The sequence below is a fragment of the Staurois parvus genome, unplaced genomic scaffold, assembly GCF_062004578.1.
Source record: "Staurois parvus isolate SC_StPar_1 unplaced genomic scaffold, SC_StPar_1.0 ptg000586l, whole genome shotgun sequence".
Lineage (NCBI taxonomy): Eukaryota > Metazoa > Chordata > Amphibia > Anura > Ranidae > Staurois > Staurois parvus.
In genome coordinates, this window is record NW_028318382.1 from 1,892,906 (window position 1) to 1,919,031 (window position 26,126).

A 26,126-nucleotide genomic window follows, 5' to 3' on the forward strand; every position below is an offset into this window, starting at 1 on the left:
AAGCGTTTTCCATGTATTCAAATGGACCCAGTACACCAGCGCAGTCAGTTCCAGGTTTCGCGTGAAGGAAAAATGGTAGAACGTGCTGCATTATGCTCATGATGGGATCCATAGTGAATACAACCAGAAAAGACAGGTCATCTTATCACATACTGCTCTCTCTGCTTCTGCTCTTTATTTCTCTCAAAAGGTCTGAAATAGTTAATTATTTACTATTTTTCAGTGCATTCTGGGCATTTTGGAAGGTCTCCTGAGGTTATCTTTTAAAAACGATTCTAAATGCAAACGCTTCTAAACGCGCATAAACGTGGTATGCAAATGTGGCTAAACTGACATTTTTTAACCTACGTTTTCCAGCAGTCAGTTTCTAAACACCCCGTGTACATGAGCCCTTAACTTGATACACTGACTTGCAGGGCTAGCCCCTTACCTCATTGTTTTTACCAAATACTGTTTCCTGTTCTGTCTTTTCAGCAAGATAAGACTTTTGGCCAGGCTGGACTTTGCGGACGAGCAAGTCAGCAAAAATACTTTTTCCTGTTCTGTTTGGGAACATACAGTTCTAGCATATCTGAAGTTCCCTCCCCAGGACAGTGATTAAAAGCAAAATAAACTTACTACACCCCAGATCACTTTGTACTAGATGGATAGAATTGTATTTCTAGAACTTGAAGTAGAATTCCAACTCACATTTGACTGTAAAATTGGGCCAACCTAGCTCAAATGAGCAATATCATACTATAGTGGCATTATACAGCATGCACTTTGTTTTGCAGCAGTACAGCCGACTTCTACGAATCAGAAGTCTTGTATTCACTGATGAAAACACAAGACTTCTAAAGCCGGCCATAGATGGAGTGATTTTCTTTCCTGCAACTATGGCGGACACTGTCCATGCCGGGAGAACACAGTGATTACTGTTGGCAGCTATAAGAGCTGCTAGCAATAATTGCATTTAAAATTCAACAGGCTGCTTGTACCCAAGTTGATCGATCAACTTTGAATCTTGGCCAGACCCTGCTGAACAGATCGAAATTTGAACCGTCTATGGCTGGCTTAAATGGTGGGGAAGCATATAGGCAGCCTATTTTGTTATGGCAGCAGACAGAAAGTCACCAGAATCGCTGCCAGAACACAGCACTACATAATGTACATAGGTGATGCTACTACAGCATGTTATCGTGCTCACAGAAGGCACAAATTATGTTAAGGAGCAAAAATTATGCTATGTTGGAGCCAAACTATTTAAAGACAAATGAAATACAATTCTACTTTAAAGTGTCATTAAAGTGACTCTAAAGGCATAATAAAAAAAAAATAACAAACATGCTATACTTACCTGCTGTGTGCAGTGGTTTTGCACAGAGCAGCCTGGGCCCTCCTCTTCTCGGGTCCCCTACAGGCTGTGGTGGCTCCTCCCTCCTGTCGGGTGCCCCCACAGCAAGCAGCTTGCTATGGGGGCACCCGCCGCTCCGTGTGTCCGTTCACACACAGAGCTCAGGCTCAGCCCCCACCCTCTCTCACTTCTCATTGGCTCACTTGCTGTGACTGAAAGCAGCGGGAACAAAAGGCTCCTGCTGCTGACTCAGCCAATGAGAAGAGGGAATCCCGGGATAGCTGAGACTCCAGTGCACATTGCTGGATCAAGAGGGGGTTATTTAGGCTTAGGTGGGTATTATGGAGGGCTGGGGGGGTTTCAGCACACAGAAGGTTTTTTACCTTCAGGCATAGAATACATGAAGGTTAAAAGCCTTCAGCCTTTACAATCACTTTAAGCTAAAAAATTTTCCAAGTGCATTTTTCTTTAAAAGTGGGTATTATACCTGTCAGCAGAAGCTTTCAATCATGCATTCTCGCCACATTAATAAATATTTGGTTGATCCTGCCATTTCTCTTCACTTACTAATTGCCGGTGGCAACAAAATAGCATCAGATTCTTCCAGCTGTGGCATTGCTACCGTAAATGCGCATGGAGGAAGAATTAATTTCCTTTTTTCCCCCCCTCAGCAAGCTTCCCTGGGTAAATCTTTTCATCAGATTAGGGGTGGCTTCAGATTGCCATGAAATCCCTGTACCCAATTCCCCCCCCCCCCCCACACCCACCTCCACTTACAGCCTGCAGCGCTGATCGAGCGGGGAAAACTGAACAGGATTGGTAGATCGCATTCTGTACAACCAAAGTCCCCACACACTGATCGAATGTCGATCCATGTATGGCTGGCTTTTTTCCTCCCTTCTAGCTGCCCACATGACAATCATTTCACAAGTGCGATGTGGAGCAATTAAAATATGTCATGTGACTGTGGTATATGGACTCTTCTAAAAGGTATTTGAGGTACTTATTTTGGTGTATAATATAAAGATTTCACTTCAGTGTGGGCAATGAGGATATCCATATGAAGTCGGCATTCTGGGTTTAATAACACATTAAGATCCAATTGAGCTTTTAGTGTAAATCAACTAAATACATCTCAGACACATCAAAAGAAAATATGTTACAAATCTTACAGTGACAAAGCAGTCACTACCTGAGTAGAAAAGCTTGTCCCTGCCAGCATGACACAGAGCGGGACCTTTGCTCTCCGTGGCAAAGCATTGGTTTCTCCTGACATGCCCTCTGCTGAGTCAGAGCTCTTCAATCAGAGCATGAACTCTGCTAATAGCTTCTTGTGACTCAGAGGGTTGTGAGTCGAATCTTTACAGGAAGACCACAACTTCCCTGAACAAAGCAGAGGTCCAACTTTTCAGCTGCTGGTGGGGGACAGGTTGTTCTACATAAGCTGTAGCTGTTTTGGACAGAAAACTGCAAGACATTAAACATCTTTTGTTTATAAGCATCCAGAATGTATTTGGCGGATTTAAATGAAATGTCCAATTGGGCTATAATTTAGCACAATGAGCTCTTCAACAATAGGAAATGTGCCCTCATTATTGGTGGGTCCTTTAAAGATCAACTCCAGCTACAGATCTAAGTACCAAGTTTTCACATATATGGACGCTCTACATTTAATGCGTTGTATGATTCATCTTTGCTTATTGTAAATCTTGTTCTGCAATCTATCATTGTATCTCCACCTTGGACCAATCCCTCCTATGAATCAAGTTACAGAACAAGCAATTCCACTGCAGGTCTCCAACTTTCAGCAGATATGTGACAACCCAACTCAAAGCCATAATTAACTGTAATTAACCCATTTACACTATGTGGATTGAAAAATTATTTTGAAGGAAGGTATATTCCGAGACCTCCTAGGGTGGTTGGTCATGCAGGCAGAGTGCAATTGCCCGGTCAGAGACATGAATGCTGGGCTTTGTGTTAGGTCACTGTAGGGAGGCTGAAGGTTTTCTAACATGTCACATCCTCAAAATGGCTGCCTCGGCTTTGTGACGGTCACAAGAACTCTGACACCCCATTGCAAACTGTGATCACAATAGTGACACTTTGATAACCATGGAGAGCAAATTTGTCTGTTTGACTGCAGTAAGCACACAAGAATGCTGCTTGTTCTGTCTGGGTGTGTTCACCACAAGCAAATACCCGGCCTGTATGGAAACCTAGATCTTCTCGAGTGAATAGTGATCCCTGCAGTGACAGTGCACCGTGATGGTGTTGGACTTCCGTTACATAGGCCAGGCACATTGCTGTACAGTAATTTTATACCATGACTCCTTCTACTTACCTTTCTAAACTGTTCCAAGATAACTCTAATGGAGATGAGAACATTCTGGCTGCAGCCTACAAAGGCCAGAATGTGTCTGTGGTGCAGTCTGTATTCATGGCCCATGAGTGTGCAATACACAGGCATTTATTGTCGTAAACACTATAGAGTCAAGGCATTTGCAGGGTGAAAATGGTGATCATAAACACTAACTGCACTGGTGACAAATGTTTTTATGCCCCAAGTGAGATGAGTAAGCAACAGACATGTCTTGGCCCCAATGTCTACTATACACATGCAAACTCATGAATCTGCTGACAGGCCAGTGCATAAATACTAAACCCCTGATTACAATAATAGGGATGCTAAAAATCAAGTATATATACGTGATTTTGTATTTTCAAGTAGGGGGCGCATGCCGCTAATGGCTCCTCAGCATCTCAATCACTGGGTCCCAGCCGTCGATTCTCAGCCGACACTCGGTGATCATCGGTGAAGCTGACAGGGGAGAGGTCTGTATGTAAGCAATACAGATCTCTCCCCTGTCAGCACAGAGAGGCTGCTTTGTATTGCTCTGCACAGCAGAGCAATACAAAGCAGCATGTCTACACAGTAAAACACATACAGCACACAGTTAACCCCTTTGATCGCCCCCAAATGTAAACCTCCTTCCATCCCAGTGTCATTAGTACAGTGTCAGTGTTTTTTATTAGCACTGATCACCATATTAGTGTCATCAGGGATCAGTTAGTCAGTTCTCCCCAGTGTCAGAATGCCGGCCGCAGTCCCACAGTCAAGCAATAAGTCACTGAATGCCGCCATTACTAGTAAAAAAAAAAAAATTCCAGTATATACAGTCAGGTCCATAAATATTGGGACATCGACACAATTCTAACATTTTTGGCGCTATACCCCACCACAATGGATTTGAAATGAAACGAACAAGATGTGCTTTAACCGCAGACTGTCAGCTTTAATTTGAGGGTATTTACATCCAAATCAGGTGAACGGTGTAGGAATTACAACAATTTGGATATGTGCCTCCCACTTGTTAAGGGACCAAAAGTAATGGGACAATTGGCTTCTCAGCTGTTCCATGGCCAGGTGTGTGTTATTCCCTCATTATCCCAATTACAATGAGCAGATAAAAGGTCCAGAGTTCATTTCAAGTGTGCTATTTGCATTTGGAATCTGTTGCTGTCAACTCTCAAGATGAGATCCAAAGAGCTGTCACTATCAGTGAAGCAAGCCATCATTAGGCTGAAAAAACAAAACAAACCCATCAGAGAGATAGCAAAAACATTAGGCGTGGCCAAAACAACTGTTTGGAACATTCTTAAAAAGAAGGAATGCACCGGTGAGCTCAGCAACACCAAAAGACCTGGAAGACCACGGAAAACAACTGTGGTGGATGACCGAAGAATTCTTTCCCTGGTGAAGAAAACACCCTTCACAACAGTTGGCCAGTTCAAGAACACTCTCCAGGAGGTAAGTGTATGTGTGTCAAAGTCAACAATCAAGATAAGACTTCACCAGAGTGAATACAGAGGGTTCACCACGAGATGGAAACCATTGGTGAGCCTCAAAAACAGGAAGGCCAGATTAGAGTTTGCCAAACGACATCTAAAAAAGCCATCACAGTTCTGGAACAACATCCTATGGACAGATGAGACCAAGATCAACTTGTACCAGAGTGATGGGAAGAGAAGAGTATGGAGAAGGAAAGGAACTGCTCATGATCCTAAGCATACTACCTCATCAGTGAAGCATGGTGGTGGTAGTGTCATGGCATGGGCATGTATGGCTGCCAATGGAACTGGTTCTCTTGTATTTATTGATGATCTGACTGCTGACAAAAGCAGCCGAATGAATTGTGAAGTGTTTCGGGAATATTATCTGCTCATATTCAGCCAAATGCTTCACAACTCATTGGACGCCGCTTCAAAGGGCAGATGGACAATGACCCAAAGCATACTGCAAAAGCAACCAAAGAGTTTAAGGGAAAGAAGTGGAATGTTATGCAATGGCCAAGTCAATCACCTGACCTGAATCCGATTGAGCATGCATTTCACTTGCTGAAGACAAAACTGAAGGGAAAATGCCCCAAGAACAAGCAGGAACTGAAGACAGTTGCAGTACAGGCCTGGCAGAGCATCACTAGGGATGAAACCCAGCATCTGGTGATGTCTATGCGTTCCAAACTTCAGGCTGTAATTGACTGCAAAGGATTTGCAACCAAGTATTAAAAAGTGAAAGTTTGATTTATGATTATTATTCTGTCCCATTACTTTTGGTCCCTTAACAAGTGGGAGGCATATATGCAAACTGTTGTAATTCCTACACCGTTCACCTGATTTGGATGTAAATACCCTCAAATTAAAGCTGACAGTCTGCAGTTAAAGCACATCTTGTTCGTTTCATTTCAAATCCATTGTGGTGGTGTAAAGAGTCAAAAATATTACAATTGTGTCGATGTCCCAATATTTATGGACCTGACTGTATACCACTATTTGTAGATCCTACAACTTTCACGTAAACCAATTAATTTACATGTATTGGGGTTTTTTCTTTTTTTTAGCAAAGACATGTAGCAGAATAAATTTTGGCCTAAATGTATGACAAAATTAGATTTTATTAAATTTTTTTATTGGACATATTTAATAGCAACAAGTCAAATATATATATATATATATATATATATATATATATATATATATATATATATATATATATATATATATATATATATTTTTTTTTTTTTTTTAAATTGTCTTTTTTTGTTTATAGCGCAAACAATAAAAACCGCACAAGTGATCAAATACCACTGAAAGAAAGATCTATTTATGGGGAAAAAAGGACATACATTTTATTTATGTACGACGTTGCATGACCGTGCAATTGTCATCACCGTATCGTAAAAAATGGCCTGGTCAGGAAGGGGGGGGGGGGGTAAATCCTCTGGAGGGGCAAGTGATTAAAGACCAGAGGTCGACTAAAGAGTGAATTCCTTTCTAGCACTAACATGAGTCCAACCTATTTTAAGAATCCTGGTAAGTCACGAGAGGAGCGTAGGGAAGGATCTAAGGGGTGAAAGATTCAGACACACTAGGACTGTAATTACAGTTAGTTTAATCGTCAATCAGCGATTACACATCTTAACCAGCTAAATCCCTGAAATAAACAGCAATACCAAACAGAGCCCTGACTACATACAGAAATACAACTGTATTTCTCAGCTAATACTACACACATAAAGGGTTACATAAGCACTTCCTCTTTTACTGTGGCTCTGCTTGGTGTTGCCGAGTGACATTAAGACACTGGGGACACTGTGTCCTTTCATTCAGTTGACATGCTGCTACATGTGATTTCCTGTGCCTCCACCCCCCCCCCCCCCCCCCACCAAATTTTCCATGAATGCAGTTAACCCACCATTCAGGTACAACATAATCCCCATGACATTTTACAGGACAATGTAAATACACACCAGCTATTGCTATAATAACCTATACTGTGCATTGTGCACTACTATCCTTCCAATGCCCTTGTGACCCTAAAGGACATTTATTTCCCAAGAATGCATTTCAGGTAACATATATTTAAGAACAGAACACAAGCTTATTGCTTGGTTACTCAGCATGTACCATAGTGAGAGGATCAATCTCTAGATGCAGGAATGCACACTCATGTCAATCACAAGTGCTGGGATCACGTGACCATCACTCCAGACTCCTATCTCTATTCTGGAACCTGTTCATGCTAAATGTCACAGATAATGCATCACCAGTGGGCAATGAACGCAGGAACAGCGGGAATTACTAGCTTGTGCCCTGACCTTCAGACATACACTTACAATGACAAACAGTGTCTGCTATCTAAAAGCCTCCCTTGAAATGTACCGGATCAGTTACAGGGTATAAACTCTACTGTTTTATATCTGTATAGAATAGAACTCTCATTACAAATTAGGTTAAGGTCTTCTTCATTTTAGAGTAACAGGCGGAGTTATTCAAATTATTCTTTTATGATCCAGTGATCAGCTGTGCTTCCAAAGCTGCCACCTACAACACTGACAGTCAAATTGTTTATTCAGCTTGCTGCAGCTGTTTATTAACAAAAAAAAAAACAAAAAAAAAAAAAACACAGGTTTTCCTAAAAAACAGAATTCACAAATGGCCTCCTTTGCATAATCTCTCCACAAGAGCCTCTGACACCAATGAAACCCAGAACGGGAAGAAACTTACTCCAATCTGCCACTCAAAATAGAAAACGGACTGTGGGCCCAGTCAGATAGCAACATTATGGTAAGGGCTCATGTACACGGGGCATTTGGAAAACTCTTCTGAAGGATGGAAACTGACTGCTGAAAAACGTAGGTTAAAAAACGGCAGTTTGCATACCACGTTTATGTGCGTTTAGAAGCGTTTTTAAAAGATAACCTCTGGAGACCTTCCCAATGCCCAGAATGCACTGAAAAACAGTAAATAATTAACTATTTCAGACATTATGAGAAAAAGAGAGAGCAGAAGCAGAGAGAGCAGTATGTGTTGAGGTTACCTGTCTTTTCTGGTTGTATTCACTATGGATCCCATCATGAGCATAATGCAGCATGTTCTACCATTTTTTCCTTCACGCGAAACCTGGAACTGACTGCACTGGTGTACTGGGACCATTTGAATACATGGAAAACGCTTTGCATGCATTTCTGATGATGAAAAAAGGCTCTGGACAGCATCTGGATATGGAACAGTTAAAAAACGCTTCTAAACGCAAACGCTTATAAACACGGTTAACTGCATTCACAAGCTTTTCAAAATCTATTCCTGAACGCAAGTTTGGTGCGTTCAAAAAAAACGACTGTGAAATCAACTGCCTGTAAATGACTATGTGTACATGGACACATAGGAAAACATTAGGGAGAGTTCAGGGGCTGCTGAAAAAAAATGCTCAACAGCTCCTGAACGTCACTTTAGGAGCGGCAGTGTACATGAGCCCTAAGAGAGTAAAACAAATGTATTTCAGCACATTAGCACAATGCATGCACCATGTGAACTGTGAAGAGCACCCAATGTACTGTACAGTAGTGGCCAATAAATGATACACTGCAGCATAGCACACTTCTGGAAAAAAGAATTTTAAAAAATGGTGCATGACTGATTTTGGGGCCTTAAAGATGAATTTCAGATATGGTACTGTATAGTTTTACATGCTTAGACCAATATACAGTGGGGATCGAAAGTTTGGGCACCCCAGCTAAAAATTTGTATTAATGTGCATAAAGAAGCCAAGGAAAGATGGAAAAATCTCTAAAAGGCATCAAATTACAGATTAGACATTCTTATAATATGTCAACAAAAGTTAGATTTTATTTCCATCATTTACACTTTCAAAAAAACAGAAAACAAAAAAATGGCATCTGCAAAAGTTTGGGCACCCTGCAGAATTTATAGCATGCACTGCCCCCTTTGCAAAGCTGAGACCTGCCAGTGTCATGGATTGTTCTCAATCATCCTCTGGGAAGACCAGATGATGTCAATCTCAAAGGTTTTAAATGCCCAGACTCATCTGACCTTGCCCCAACAATCAGCACCATGGGTTCTTCTAAGCAGTTGTCTAGAAAACTGAAACTGAAAATAGTTGACGCTCACAAAGCTGGAGAAGGCTATAAGAAGATAGCAAAGCGTTTTCAGATCTCAGTATCCTCTGTTCGGAATGTAATTAAGAAATGGCAGTCATCAGGAACAGTGGAAGTTAAAGCAAGATCTGGAAGACCAAGAAAAATATCAGACAGAACAGCTCGCAGGATTGTGAGAAAAACAATTCAAAACCCACGTTTGACTGCACGATCCCTCCAGAAAGATCTGGCAGACACTGGAGTTGTGGTACACTATTCCACTATAAAGAGATACTTGTACAAATATGGTCTTCATGGAAGAGTCATCAGAAGAAAACATCTTCTACATCCTCCCCACAAAAATCATCGTTTGAACTTTGCAAATGAACATATAGACAAGCCTGATGCATTTTGGAAACAAGTTCTGTGGACCGATGAGGTTAAAATTGAACTTTTTGGCCGGAATGAGCAAAGGTACATTTGGAGAAGAAGGGGCACAGAATTTAATGAAAAGAATCTCTGTCCAATTGTTAAGCATGGGGTTGGATCAATCATGCTTTGGGGTTGTGTTGCAGCCAGTGGCACAGGGAACATCTCACGAGTAGAAGGAAAAATGGATTCAATAAAATTTCAGCAAATTTTGGATAATAACTTGATGCCATCTGTGAAAAAGCTGAAGTTAAAGAGAGGATGGCTTCTACAAATGGATAATGATCCTAAACACACCTCGAAATCCATGGGGGATTACATCAAGAGGCATAAACTGAAGGTTTTGCCATGGCCTTCACAATCTCCTGACCTCAACATAATTGAAAATCTATGGATAGACCTTAAAAGAGCAGTGCGTGACAGACAGCCCAGAAATCTCAAAGAACTGGAAGACTTTTGTAAGGAAGAATGGGCAAAGATACCTCAAACAAGAATTGAAAGACTCTTGGCTGGCTACAAAAAGCATTTACAAGCTGTGATACTTGCCAAAGGGGGCAGTACAAGATATTAACTCTGCAGGGTGCCCAAACTTTTGCAGACGCCATTTTTTTGTTTTCTGTTATTTTGAAAGTGTAAATGATGGAAATCAAATCTAACTTTTGTTGACATATTATAAGAATGTCTAATCTGTAATTTGATGCCTTTTGGAGATTTTTCCATCTTTCCTTGGCTTCTTTATGCACATTAATACAAATTTTTAGCTGGGGTGCCCAAACGTTCGATCCCCACTGTAGCTTTGCATATACTGTACATGGCAAATCCCCCTGGAAGCTGGAAATCACTGAATTAGACACCGCTATCTTCACTTGCTTCCAAGGCCCATGCTAAGCTGCCGGCCTGCTGCATTCTAAAAAGAGGAGGTCGACCATTTGGCACAGGCAATATTCAGAGAATGCTTTGCATTTTCTGAATGAATGCAAAGCATTCTCAGACTGGATGAGGTGGAGAGGTAAGGTGGTGATGTTATACTCTCCACCTCATCCAAACAGCAAACACTTTGCGGTGTTGAGACTGTGGCTCCTGTGCACATGCATGGAAGTGACGTCATACTGGCATACTGACAGAAGGAAGATCAGGTAAAGATGGAAGCCCTTTGTGTGTTGCGTGCTAGCACATTATGACATTGACTTGCAAGGGGAAATTTTTTCTCTTTTTTGGGGGGACACTTTACTACCACTTTAACAAATTAAGTCCCAGCTTAGTGATGTCAGATCAGCAACAGATCAATTGTGCGTGGTTACTTTTGGTTACTGCACTTAGAACAATGCTTAACTCAACATATGCCCACTTATAAGAGGATAAATTCATTACCATCAACATTGTTTAGACAACCAAATGAAATAAAAAAAACTGTATCTGGCCACTGGAAACCATCCAGTGACTTACACCTGCAATTTGCAGTGTTAAAAACCATTATATTAGAAGAGGAGAGAAAAATGGGGTGGAAGGGCAGGGAAAGAACATGACTATTACATACAAATGAACTAGGTAACAGAAAAATCAATTTGGCCATTAGGGGTTGTTTAAAGTAGCAGAAAGAACTGCTGCTCCTCTGAATGAGCCCTTGCATAGCTGCTCATAAACTGCATAGTGCAAAGCAGTTTGGTCAGCAAGGTTACAGGGCTATATCTGCTATTTTAATTGAACAAAACTACAATAAAAGAAGTCTAGGCATTGACCACATTAACCAGACTCCAACTACTAATGCAGACTGAAAGACAAAGCCAAATAGAAGGGAAGACACTATGGTCAATGCCCCTACTTTACTAAATTTCCCCCAGTTTTAGAGGATTCCCCCAGCAGCAAGATCGGAATAAAGCAAATGGTTAACAGCTGCATGTTAAAACCAATGACCCAACCCTCTTGGAAGTGGATTTCCCTGTTCAGACTGGATCTCTGCCAGTCAGAGATGACGTGCTTTTTATTCCAGCAAGAACTGGCCTGTACTGAGTGACTTCTAACCCTCTGTGCAGACGGAGCCAGCAGGAAGACTTCCAACCTGCAAACTGTGGTACCGTGAATCTAATAGAGAAGCAGTGTTCTCAGATGAATCAAAGACACAATCACTACATCAACTACCGGGGACACACAAATGCAGGCCATAGATGGGTCGAAAATCGGGCGATTTTTCGGCCGAAAATAAAATCGGCCGATTTTCGGATCATTAGTGGGCTAATTGTTCGGCCGTTTTTCGGTATTTTGGCAGATTTTTTTTATCAGTAAAGTTGGAAAAAAAATCGTCCGATTTTGTCGATCGGCCGATTTTCGCGGCAATGATGGGCAAATCAGCCGATCTTTTTACCGATAAAAACATCTGCGCATCAGCAGTGACCTGCAAGAGGAAGACAAAAAGAAGAAAAAAGAAGAGGATGAAGAAGTAGAAGAGGATGAAGAAGAGGATAAAGAAGAAGAGGATGAAGAAGATGAAGAAGAAGAGGAATTCCAGTCCGGCAAAAAGTGTCCCTGCAGAGAGCTCTGCTATTTCTTTGACAGTTCCTTGACATTTATAGCGGTTGCAACAATGTATCTATTTGTTTCCGAATAAAAACATCTGTATCCTTTGTTGCAACCGCTATAAATGTCAAGGAACTGTCAAAGAAATAGCGGAGCTCTCTGCAGGGACACTTTTTGCCGGCTGTAGACGGGATGAAAATCGGCTGATTTTTTTTAACCGTTCCTGGTAACGTCAGCCACTTGAACGACCGATTTTTCGGTTTTTTTAAGAAAAATCAGCCGGTTTTCTCCCCATCTATGGCCTGCATTAGTCGAATAGTAATCCGGGATTTAGCTCCTGTTCTTAAACAGTTGCTATAAAGCTAAAACATGGAATCTGACAGAGCTGTGTACCATGTTCCTCTGCTCTAATTTTAAAGAGAAGCACTCATGTACACTGCAGCTGATAAACTCACGTTTAGGAGGTGTTCAGTGTTTTTTTCAGCAGCCCCTGAACTCACCCTAATGTTTTCCTATGTTTTCCATGTACACATCTTCATTTATAGTTGTTTACAGGCATTTGAGTTTACAGTCATTTTTTTGAACGCATAAAATGTGGCTAAACGCGGCAAATCGCGTTTATAATTTTATTTTTTTTTTTTTTAACTCTTCCAGTCCCCAATGCTGTCCAGAACCTTTTTTCATCATGAAAAATGCATGCAAAGCATTTTCAAGGTGCTCAGATGGACAAAACACTGAACACAGGATGTTCCTACCAAGCTTGTCTCACATTATAATGACCAATTCACACCTCAGACCTCTCCCACCCTTGGAAACAAAAGATATGTTAATGACCATTCACACCTCAAATTCCTAATGAAGACCCCCTGGATAGGTGACCATAATGACTCCCTCCACCAGACACCTTTCCCACCCTTGGAAACAAAAGAAAAGTTAATGAGCAACTCACCCCTAATTATCTCAACACATACTGCTGTCTCTGCTTCTACTCTCTGTATTTATCTGAAACAGTCTAAAATAGTTAATCATTTACCACTTTTCAGTGCATTCTGGGCATTTGGGAGGTTCTCCTGTGCTTATCTTTAAAAATCGCTTCTAAATGCAAACGTGCAGAAACTCGTTATGCAAATGCAGCTAAACAGACTTTTTTTAACCTACGTTTACCAGCAGTCAGTTTCCATCGTTCAGAAGTATCCTGTGTATATGTGGCCTTAGCGTTTACTCTGCTTATATTTTGTATATCCGCCACATCACCATGCTCCTGCGATTTTTAAATAAAATGTGTGGTCATTACATACCTTATTTTACATCCAGTAATCACCACTGGGTTGCTGTGCTTCTCTATGCAATACAAGCAAAATCCAGGCTGGTAGGAGGGGAGAGCAGGATACTGTACATAGCTTACGGGAAAACATCATAGTACCCTGCTTGAGTACTCCTCTAAGGAGCGTTCAGCTTTGAAGCAAGAAGTAGACTGGCTCTTGGGAGTTCTGTAAATAGCAACATTTTTTGGTGAATGATGTCAGCCTGGAAGAGCGGGTGATCCTAGGCACTGCTCTAGGTTAACGCTCACAAGTGATGTTGAGCCTCCATGATTGAAAGAACTGAAATCCAAATATATATATATATACACACACACACACACACACACACACACACACACACACACACACACAGTCAGGTCCATAAATATTGGGACATAGACACAATTCTAACATTTTTGGCTCTATACACCACCACAGTGGATTTGAAATGAAACAAACAAAATGTGCTTTAACTGCAGACTGTCAGCTTTAATTTGAGGGTATTTACATCCAAATCAGGTGAACGGTGTAGGAAGTACAACAGTTTGCATATGTGCCTCCCACTTGTTAAGGGACCAAAAGTAATGGGACAGAATAATAATCATAAATCAAACTTTCACTTTTTAATACTTGTTCGCAAATCCTTTGCAGTCAATTACAGCCTGAAGTCTGGAACGCATAGACATCACCAGACACTGGGCTTCATCCCTGGTGATGCTCTGCCAGGCCTCTACTGTAACTGTCTTCAGTTCCTGCTTGTTCTTGGGGCATTTTCCTTTCAGTTTTGTCTTCAGCAAGTGAAATGCATGCTCAATCGGATTCAGGTCAGGTGATTGACTTGGCCATTGCATAACATTCCACTTCTTTCCCTTATAAAACTCTTTGGTTGCTCTTGCAGTATGCTTTGGGTCATTGTCCATCTGCACTATGAAGCGGCGTCCAATGAGTTCTGAAGCATTTGGCTGAATATGAGCAGATAATATTGCCCGAAACACTTCAGAATTCATTCTGCTGCTTTTGTCAGCAGTCACATCATCAATAAATACAAGAGAACCAGTTCCATTGTCAGCCATACATGCCCACGCCATGACACTACCACCACCATGCTTCACTGATGAGGTGGTATGCTTAGGATCATGAGCAGTTCCTTTCCTTCTCCATACTCTTCTCTTCCCATCACTCTGGTACAAGTTGATCTTGGTCTCATCTGTCCATAGGATGTTGTTCCAGAACTGTGAAGGCTTTTTTAGATGTTGTTTGGCAAACTCTAAATCTGGCCTTCCTGTTTTTGAGGCTCACCAATGGTTTACATCTTGTGGCGAACCCTCTGTATTCACTCTGGTGAAGTCTTCTCTTGATTGTTGACTTTGACACACATACACCTACCTCCTGGAGAGTGTTCTTGATCTGGCCAACTGTTGTGAAGGGTGTTTTCTTCACCAGGGAAAGAATTATTCAGTCATCCACCACAGTTGTTTTCTGTGGTCTTCCGGGTCTTTTGGTGTCACTGAGCTCACCGGTGCGTTCCTTCTTTTTAAGAATGTTCCAAACAGTTGTTTTGGCCACGCCTAATGTTCTTGCTATCTCTCTGATGGGTTTGTTTTGTTTTTTCAGCCTAATGATGGCTTGCTTCACTGATAGTGACAGCTCTTTGGATCTCATCTTGAGAGTTGACAGCAACAGATTCCAAATGCAAATAGCACACTTGAAATGAACTCTGAACCTTTTATCTGCTCATTGTAATTGGGATAATGAGGGAATAACACACACCTGGCCATGGAACAGCTGAGAAGCCAATTGTCCCATTACTTTTGGTCCCTTAACAAGTGGGAGGCACATATGCAAACTGTTGTAATTCCTACACCGTTCACCTGATTTGGATGTAAATACCCTCAAATTAAAGCTGACAGTCTGCAGTTAAAGCACATCTTGTTTGTTTCATTTCAAATCCACTGTGGTGGTGTATAGAGCCAAAAATGTTAGAATTGTGTCGATGTCCCAATATTTATGGACCTGACTGTAGATATATATATATATATATATATAAAGACAACCCAGCGACCGTAGGGCTGAGGTTAGATGATGCTGGATGTCATTCAACCAGGAAATGAGGCATGCTCTGGCTTGCTGCAACTTCTAATGTACACTAAGAGAAGCTCACAGTATGTGGTGAAATGAGAGTAAGCAATTTTAGTACAGTAGGGGAACATGTACAACTGTCCAAGACTGAAGGTAAGGCAGGAGTTCAGCTTTAACATCTTCTTAGCTACCATTGGCAACACCTCCACTTCCCTCTACTAGCGGTTAGAAGTCAGCACCTCTGAATTACCATAAAGCCTGCCATGCCCACAATAAAGGAGAATGTGAACATCTCAGAAATTACTGCCAGTTTAACCGCCTCTTCTATTTATATCGAAGTGCAGCACTATAATCTGCAGTGATTTATTGGAAATTCCTGCACAGATACTTGCAATTTACACATTGCATAAAAATTAATTAAGCCAATTAACTTTTCAACATTTTTTGAACACCTGATGAAAGCGGAGCACTTGAAGGAAACTCATATACTCCCCAACCAGAGAAAATACGATGAGCACTGATCACAGGATGCTACTGCTACCAAGGCAAAGTGTTGACTGCTGAGCCATGCTGCTGCCAGTGTATACTCACCTATCATAATTATTTAACTTTTTCCTTTCAGAGAGGATTTAAAACAGAACACCCTGTTGAAGATTACTAAAACTGTTCTGCTACACATGATCTATAAAATCTAGTGGCAGTGGTAAAATGATGACTAAGGACTGCATCACTAAACTGGCCATAGATGCATTGAAATTCAGTTTCTCCAGCTGGGACCAGAAGCATTTCAATACATTCTGTCTAACAGGAATGTTGGAAAAGTTTTGTTGATTGGCAGCTGCAGCCACTAACCAGTGTATTCTGACAGCAGAGAATCCTACTTTCAGAATACAAGGTCCTAGCAGGGGGGATTCCTCCAGCTACCTCGCTTGTGTGGATGGCGGACCTGCCTCCCTATATTCCACAGTACCGAAGGTTCAGCTTATTATCACTTTTCTAAAATTGTCACAAACTTCAATAAGAGTAACTTCAAACTGGCCCGTTGCAGTCTCGCTTGGGCAAAGCAAAGATAAAACGTGCAGCTCACAAACTTTCCCATAGACATCTATGATGTCCTGCGGTTTTGGTGCAGTTCCAAAAAGCGCACAAGAGATGAAGCATGCAGGAATTTTGGTGCATTTTTTTTAAACTAAATTAAAAAAAACCCCACAGGATCTCATAAAAGTCTATGAAAAAGTGCAGTTAACCTGCAAGAAAACCGTGTCCTAGCTATGCTTTAGCAAAAGCACAGCGGGGCAGTGTGAAGCTGCCCTAAGGGCCAATTCACACTATATGCTCAGTTATTTTAACGCATGGTAAAATGTTTGTCAATGCAGATACGCAGGAAACAATTGTTTCCTATGTGTCCCATTCACGTGGCACTGCAGCATGCTATAGTAGAATGCAGACATACTTCCTTTTTGTCGCATCAAATCGTCCAGAATCACACTGCTATTACAATGGATGAAGTGTACGTTTTGTACACTTCAAATAAAGCTTGTACATAAAAAACAAAACAAAGGGAGCCATGTGATGAGTTGAATTGCGCACCACACTGACCCCCTAGCGCACCCAGCAACACAGAGCAGCCAAAGCGGTGAATCACTCCGACTGCTCTGCGATTTGACAGCATTATAGTGTGAATTCATCCTGAATGAGAAGAAGGAAATTGTAAAATGTAAACTTGTTTCAGATCTTTCAGCTGCTCCCCTGCTGATCAGAGCAGAGCGAGCAGATGACAGGCCTGCGTCTGCTCAATTTCTGCAGAGCGGACATGGACAGAGCCCATTCTGCTCTATAGGTGGCCGGGTATAAAGGGACTCTGCCCGTTTATACCTGACTGCCCTCTGATCCGATCCACCTAGATGGAGGGGGGCAGATCGCGTTCCGTTTTTAACGGACTGAATCAAATTGGAGGAAGGCAGGTGGTAATGGGCACAAGTCAGTTTACACCTGCTGGTCCATTAGATTAAATGGAGGGTCAAATCGGGTCCACCTGTCTATTATTTGGACCGATGGTGTGAAAGGGACCTAAGGTCTGGTTCACACTTGTGTAGAGCGCTGTGTTATTTTGCAGAACTACTTTGTTTTCTGTATGTCCCATTCACACTTCCACATAGCTGTCAGCTGTGGTACAGAGCAATGAGGAAAGCTGCAACGTCTGCATTTTTCCACACCAATCCACAGCTACTGGTGAAAATCTGACAGGCAGCTAATTGGACCATTTGTGTGAAAGGAGCCCAAGAAAGATTTTGTATCAGAAAATAACCTAATTGTGCCACTGATCAATCTGTCAGGGAGGGCTTATTGCTATTATTTATATCTGACAGGTTTATTGTGCTCCAGCAGCATAGCTTCCAGAGCTCCAGGGCTAGACTTTAAAGTTTAGAGTCCGTGCAGTTACTATGCCTGCCCTCCCCACCTCCCACACAATCACAGAAGCCTTTGTATTGTGTGAACTCATTCACACAATACAAAGGCTTCTGTGAATGGGCAACAGAGGGGAGGGGCGGGCACAGCTGTTCTCTGTGCTTTGCTCCTCTCTCACAGACTCCTGTATGGAGTGTAGGCAGAGACATAAACCTGTCGGATATGAACAATAGGGATAAGCCCATAGGCAGCTATTAGGACTTACCTTTTACAAAGTTGCTGAATTCATGGAATTCAGGTTTAAAGCGGAACAAAAAAAAAAGAAGTTTATATTGTGAAAGCTCTGTCACCGCTGACAGGGCTTCCATCTTCACCTGCTATTCCTTTTGTTTTCAGAGAGTCTGGCCATTTAAATGACCAAGCTGCGGTGACGTTCACCGCCATGCATGCATGCGGGAGTCAAGACCACTGCACAGCTCTGAAGGTAAGGCATAAGTATGGTCCTTCAAGAGCGCATGCGCTGGTGATGTCACCAGCTGCAGTAATAGAGAATATCGCCTAAACAGTGCACATTTAGGAGATATTCCTTGTATCTGCAGGTAAGCTTTATTATAAGGGGGTCATTTCTATAATGACCACTAAGTTTAAAGGCCACCACAGTTTTAACTGTCAGCATTTATTTTCTGAAGTAGTTATTAATTTCAAGATTACTAAAATTATTTTGTAGGGGGTTGGTAACCAAATTATATATCCTGGGTGTCAAATATGCTAGATACACCCCATTTATTATTCTTTAAAGAAACACTTTCAAAAGAAAATTACAGTAAACCATATCCTTATTTTCCAAAAATAATAATCCATACACATCTACTACTTAATGGCCCTGTAATCTATTCTTCGTGAATTTGTTTCTTACTTTGTTTTTCTGCTTGTTCATAACATCCTCCATGAACTCCTTTTCCTCCTCAATTCCATTTGTTTGGTATGTGCAGTGCAAGTTAGCTGCATTCATGTGTACTCCCATGCTCCACTGTCCATCTTGGGAGCAGAAAAGAGAGGGTGGCTACATTCCTCCATATAGTGGGGCCTTGGAAAATGAATGTAACTTTTTATTTGACTATCCCCATCTTCACATTTTAAAAGACCCTCAACCCAAATTTCAGCAAAACTGCATTCCCATCTTCCTGTCTAATCCAACCATTCATCACCAAGTAAGCACCCCCTTCACCCTTAGGTTGACCATAAATGTATCATTTTTTTCGTTCAACCAGCAGGTTGACAAAAGAGAAATTACTCAATTTCCCATCCACACTTTGGAGGTGAATGGGGGAATCCTTCCGATTGTATTCTGATGGTGGGGAGACTTCCCCATCGTCAGAATACACTGATTAGTGCTGCCAGCTGTAGTCTGCAGCACTGATCGAGCAGCAAAAACCCAACAGGACGGTTTTACAGATATCGATCAACCACCTGCCCATACACAGATCGAAATTCAGTAGGTTCCTGCTGAACCAGTTGAATTTTGATCCATGTATGGTCGGCTTTGCTATTGTGTCTAATATCTTCCCACCTCTTAGATTGCAGTCTCAGGTTCTCTTCCTGCTGTATCTTGTCTGATTGTATATGAAGTCTGACATTCAAGCCCTTTTACTATTATATAATGTAGATGAATATATTGGCACATTATAAAAATTATTGCTTTTCAAAAACAAAAAAGTCTGTAGCCTGCTTTCAGCTGTGTTTCAGCTTGTTTAAACCAGTTTCTAACATTTCCATAGTACAAGGAGACATTCATCAGAAGATAAAGTCAACAGAGTAAATAAAGCCACTATATCTCCACGTGTCACACTACTGGAACTGCAACCTTTGGCATTAAAAGCAATAACTTAAGTATGACCTTCTGAAAAAGGTCAATAACCACCATGTACTACAGATGGGCATGAAATATAGAAAATATCAGGCCAGCTCTACTCGGTAACAATTCTTCCACTAAAAAAAATGGTCACAGATCTTCTCCCCTAAAGCTGGCCAAAGACAGTGGCTGAACAGAAAAAAAAAAAAAAAAACCCCACACAAATGAATTCCCTCCGTTGAAATGCTGCGTTGTGACAGTGTGATCTGCCTCTGTCAGAATACACTGATCAACGGCTGTAGTCGAGCTTCTGTGGAGTAGGAACAGCCCCACGCTGGTCAAAGTTCAGCTAGTTCGATCCATCCAATCAGTCAGCAAGTTTAAGATTTATAGTTATCTATACAAAAGGTCATATGAACTTGGTAACCTCTATGTGACAGCAGTGTGTCCCATTTACCTTTGAACAATGTGCACTTGCTTTGATCTACGAAGATCAATGTAGATCTACAGACATGGTGTGAACAAGCTCCTAAAGCTAAATTCCAGGAATTATTTGTATATCATAGATACACAGGTACAGCTTAGCACAATGTAGGTATATGCACATATCTCATACCTGATGGACCATCAGAAGTTGGAAATCATTGTAGTAGTCCACACTACTAAAATGATAGTTGTGGCTCTTTTGGGTCCTGGTCTAGTTCTATGTGAGTGGCTCACCTACTACACACTGATCACAAGGGGGTCACTCACTGAGTAATGCTACACTTCATAGACAGCCTTGTATTTTTTTTTATCGTTAATACAAGGCATTCTTTGATTAGATGAGGAGGAGGAGGGTTTGTTCTAAAGTCTGACGTTTTTGGATGAAGATTCATTCTCTTATATATTCAGTTACTATAGTCAACATAACTAAAGTCACCTGCATTGCCTTGTTAAAGAAACCAGTTGAGAATATCCCAAGACACACACAAACTTTAATCTACTTTATGTTTCTAGTGACTAAAATCGCTATAGCCACCGCTTGGAATAGTCAGATCATTGATCTAGCTTTGATGAAGAGTAAGCTCACTTGAATTATACTTAATGAAAAGATTGTAAGTGTCTTGCGAGATAAACAAACCATTTTTTAAAAGATCTGGACCCCATGGCTTACTTACCTACAGGTTCCGGACGCACAGGACTGACCTCTGGGTTGGCGAGAACTAGACTCCCAGTCGGATCTACTTTCTTTTCCTTGTCTTTTTCATGTTCCCATCTTTTTTTACTTCTTTATTTTATGTCTTATGGCAACCTTGACTTAGTTTAGGAGTTATTTGTCCCAATAAATGATTAAGATGTCCACTGGACTGGGAGGTTTTGGTACTTCATAACACTTTGTCAACCACTTTGACATTTTGCTGTCAAACTTTTTGATGCTCAGTACTGATGATGATGCAGCCCCTATGGGTCCCCACTATTTATATAGTCGGATCCATCATATATTACCCCAGATGGACCTGCTGCATCATCAGACTGGGCGGGGGGGGGGGGTCTAGGTCCTGTAACTCAAGTCTCCTATATGTTATTTTGTTATGATCACACATTGTTCCATCATAGCATTTGGACTGTTTGCTATTATGAACTTAGACTCATGTTCATTGACACATTAATTTCCTAAGTACTATGTTCCTCTCCAGGATCGGACTGGGCTTACTGAGCAGTCTAGCTAAGACTTTGTAGTTTATATGTGTGCCATTGACACTGCGTGATCGATGCTGTCTAAGTATTTACTCCGCTGTTATGCTTTGTTTTTACTTGGAAAGAAAATTCAATTAAAAATGGTTGAAGCACATGGGGAAGAGGAGATCATGACATCACTGCCCTTTCCCCAACCAGTGTACACCTTGTATTTATTTTTTAAAAATACACTGCGCTCTATGAAATGTAGCAGTACTGAGCAGGCTACTCCCTGTGATCAGAGTGCAGTTGGGCAGCCAAGCGCAATAAACCTGAGCAGGAGCAGAAAAGTCATGGTATCACTGCAGTGGTGCAGAATACTACAGTGATTTCCAGCTCTCCCAGCAGTGCGACAAGTATGAGCAATGCATGCTTACATTTCAATAAGCTGGACCATTGCAAATAATTCCTGGAGTTCAGCTCTAAAGTGATATTAGCCAATATAAAAAGGGACCTTCTACTATAGTCATGCTCTAATACAAGACATAAGCTAGGACACAAAGGGGGTTACTTACTAAAACTGGAAAAACTCTGCATAGAAACCAATAAGCTTCCAGGATTTACTGCCAAAGCCTAACCTGACAAGCTGAAGTTAGAAGCTGAGTGGCTACCATGCACAGCCGCACCAGATTCTGAGTACACCAGTTTTAGTAAATCCCCCCCATAGCCTGGACAAAAGAATCGGGCCAGAAAAGGATTAAAGATGCACATTCCTTTCGTCTGAGGAAAGAAAAAGTGGAAGTATTACCCACAACAACCAATGATTCAGTTCTAAGACATAAACTAGCTATCATGGGTCTATTCGCCACTTCTTTCCCAGAATCACACTGACATTTTTTTCAGTAGTATGAACAAGGAACTTATTTGGTATAAAATATCTCTATAGCAACGTAAAAGAAGCATAATAGGCCTGATGCTTTGTTGCTGGTCTCCCCTATCAATGGTCATTAGACACAAGCAGCCACATATAACAACTATCAGTAGAGATATCTCATGAAGAGTTTTCTAATAAACGATGACTACAGGGATGAATCCAATAAAGCCTGAGGTGCATGACTGCACTGATCCATAAAACGATATCCAAGGCTTCTGTAATCAGCTGTGCCTGTATCCATTAAGAATTCCTTAATGCAGCCTCTTCCTCCAGCATCCAATATCCAGGCATTCTTCATGAGTATTTTTCTTCACCCAGAATATGCTGATGCAAGTGTTACACTATAGGCTGAGAGCAGTTGCAAAACCACTGTGTTCCCTCCTTACCTTATGTACACTCTTAGGGTTCTCCAGCCATGCATAGTACATTTCTTCTACATAGTTAGAACTAGTCCCACTGAGAAAAGGCTCTGCGGCCACAGGTGTGCTAAGACACCTGATTTGCTGAAACGTCCTTGGGGCCACAGGTTGACTCTGTGACAGTGATCGTACAGTCTGAGAGGCCGTTAAAGGCCTAAGCTTAGCAGCACAAGTCCTTAAATGAAACATATTTCTGTCCTTGTGGGGGACCAATTACCAGAACCTGAAAGGGAAAGAAAAAAAGACAAACAAAATATTAAAAACTGAGTTTAGAATCTGAGCTCTGATCTGTGTTCTTTTAGCATTACAAAGAGTAAACGCAAAAACTAGATGTAAAATCCTATGTGCAGACAGTTTCTAGGTTGTCAGTGTACCCCTCAAGTGAAGGTACCTACAGACATTAGATGGCCACAACGCATGCAAGGTTTAGCCGCCAAAAGTATTTAAAGCAGAATTAAATGCAAAGGAAAATTTTCTTATCTTGTAGCTTGCCAATTTGATGTAATGACTGTTTTCATTTCCTTTTTGTTAGGCCTTCCTCTATTTTCATCTGGTGACCCAGCCAGTAAGTCTGTTGCTTTTCAAAAGAAAAGCTCTCTTGCAGTTACAGGGATGAGCAGACCATTTAACATTGGCAGTGGTGCTTAAAATTATCTAATTTTATTTATGTAAAATCTTTATCCCAAAAAGGAAAAAAACAGTTTGCTACAACTGAATATAAAGTATTAGCTGGTGTTCATCTTCAGTTTGATACTGTATTTAAATCTGCTAGTACATCTAAATGCTGCAAGACGGATGTTACAACTACTAAATAGATACCAAATGCTTTAAAATTGCGTCTGCCTTTGGAACAGCGCCAAATTACGGTACCAGAAATCCATATAGGTGACACTTTAAAGGTTACCAGTTTAGTTTACACAGGAGGTCTGCAGCTGAAATTATTGCTCTAGCTCTGATGTTCTCAGTGACACCATGTGTAGGGCAATTGCTATTTACATATGCGTGCGGGACTGGCGTGCTTTCGCATTTGTATGCAAGCATGGGCAGATTTTTGTACTATTTATTTTAGCTATAAAAAACTGATACCACCCTTCCTATCCAGTAACGTACCAGTATGTAGCTGGATGGGAAGCGGTTAAAGATGTTTAGGAATCAATATGCAGAGGTGCATGCACCAGAGCTTTTTATGTTTGGAGAAGGGAGGGTCTGATTTAAGGATATTTTAAAGTGGTAGTAAACTCCGCTTTTTATCTTTACTTACAGGTAAGCCTGTAATAAGGCTTACCTGTAGGTACAGTGAATATCTCCTAAACGTGCACTGTTTAGATATTTCTCTGTGTAGCAGAAGAAGTGCACGCAATCTCAATGGATGCAATCTTTAAAGTGATAACACTGAGCAAAATACAAATAAAATATTGTGATTTCAGTATGGAGTATCACCGTTAAAGAAACAGCACCGTTGCACCAATTATTCACCTTGGGACTGAATATTAATATTTTATTTCTATTTTGCTCAGTGTTATCACTTTAAAGATTGCACAGTTTATTTCGTCAATTTGTAACCTTAGCGTGGTCCATTTTTGAAATATATAAGATTTTGTGTTTAGAAATTCACATTTAGGACTGCTGCTATATAGGTATCTTATATATAGTTCATTCTTTCACATATATGTTAATTAATTTTTTTCCTAAGTGCAACAGCACTCCTTTTTTCTTTCAAACAATCTCAATGGATGGCAGCCTCGAGCATGCCGTTTATTGAGCTGTGTGGTGATCGCGACTCCCGCACACAATAGAAGTGACATCACCACGACCCGCAAACCCAGAAGGAAGACTAGGTGAAGATGGAACCCCTGTCAGAGTTGACAACATGCAGCTGGAAGGATTCGTTGTAGAGAAAAGTCTGTCATAATGTGCCAGTATACTATGCATACTAGCACATTATAATGTTACCCTGCAGGGGGCTGTTTTTTATTCTCTGTACACATTTTACTGCAGCTTTGGGGAGATGTAAACCATATTTAGATGACTTTTAGTTTGCTAAAGCTTTGTGTATCATAAATGGATCCATGTTTTCCTTTAGAAAGTAGTGGTTTCAGGTTTAACAATTCACTTATATATCAGAGCTGCTGATTTGCAGCCACTTTATGTCTACATGAGCTTCAGTGGTAGCTGAACGTCATTACTGCTAGTAACAAGTGGCACACGTCCTTGGAATGAGAGTTAGCACAGCTGCTTGAGGTCCACACCAATAGCACATGTGGCAGAGAAGCAGCACAGCAGACATCAGTTTGGAGACAGGAACAGGGCTTTATGAAAAACAGGAAGTGCTTGAGACAAAGGCCTTTCTGGCAGGAAGATCAGGTATTGGTTCAAAGAAAGCTGCAGATTTAAAACATTCAAAATACCCTTTAAATGTTACAAAAAAACAAGTCAAAGAATATTAAAGTTTTATTTGTCAACTTCCTGGCATACAATTTGCAACAGTGACATAGCCAGGGCCTCACTGCTTCCTCCATGGGAAGGCTGTGTCACCAGTGCCCTGTCAGGAGAAAAATTAAATGAATGGACTATTTCCCGAGATCTCGGAACATGGATGTTTTTTTTCCCGCATTCATGAAATGAACATTGGTATATCAGCCCAGAGAAATAGAAAGAAGAAGCCAGTCGCAGATGTCATTTTTAAATTGGTAGCACTGGCTTTCTGATGTGGGAGTAGACAGAGCAAGGCCACAAGAAGTCAGATCAAGCACGTCACACTAAGAATATTTATGAAAATCCTGTTTTCATTTTACTTATACTAGCATTTGTTGAGGTGGGGGTGATCTTTAAAGGTTCTCAGAGTACTCTTTGCATTATACATGGCAATATCAAGTAATTGCTGCAAACTGTTGGGCAAAACATGCAAACCTATATACAAACGCCAACAGTGTGCACAGCACTTTTTATTTTTTTTAACAATAGAATCAAACAATGAGTGTTGCAGCAGAAGCACACAGAATGTACTGCATAAACAGTATATGATAAAAGGTGCGAAAGCTCTTCATTTATACAGCACTACAGGAAAAATGTTCAGCTCCAATTATATATATATATATATATATACACACATATACACATACACACACACACACACACATATATACACACACACACAGTTGTGTTCAAAATAATAGTGTGTTGAAAAAAGTGAATAAAGCTCAAAATCCTTCTAATAGCTTTTATTTCCATACACACAAATGCATTGGGAACAC

At 41.0% G+C, this 26,126-nt stretch overlaps 1 protein-coding gene across 3 annotated transcripts in view; it reads right to left on the reverse strand.

The window, feature by feature from the left end:
- Positions 1–26,126, reverse strand: part of OGDH (oxoglutarate dehydrogenase) — a 127,261-nt gene that overhangs the window by 77,709 nt on the left and 23,426 nt on the right. For all 3 annotated transcript variants that reach the window (XM_089692442.1, XM_089692441.1, XM_089692444.1), the window contains exon 2: positions 22,840–23,095. In XM_089692442.1, coding sequence (XP_089548568.1) covers positions 22,840–23,061 — 222 coding nt within the window. In that variant the 5' untranslated portion in view covers positions 23,062–23,095. The remainder of the gene's footprint in view (positions 1–22,839; positions 23,096–26,126) is intronic.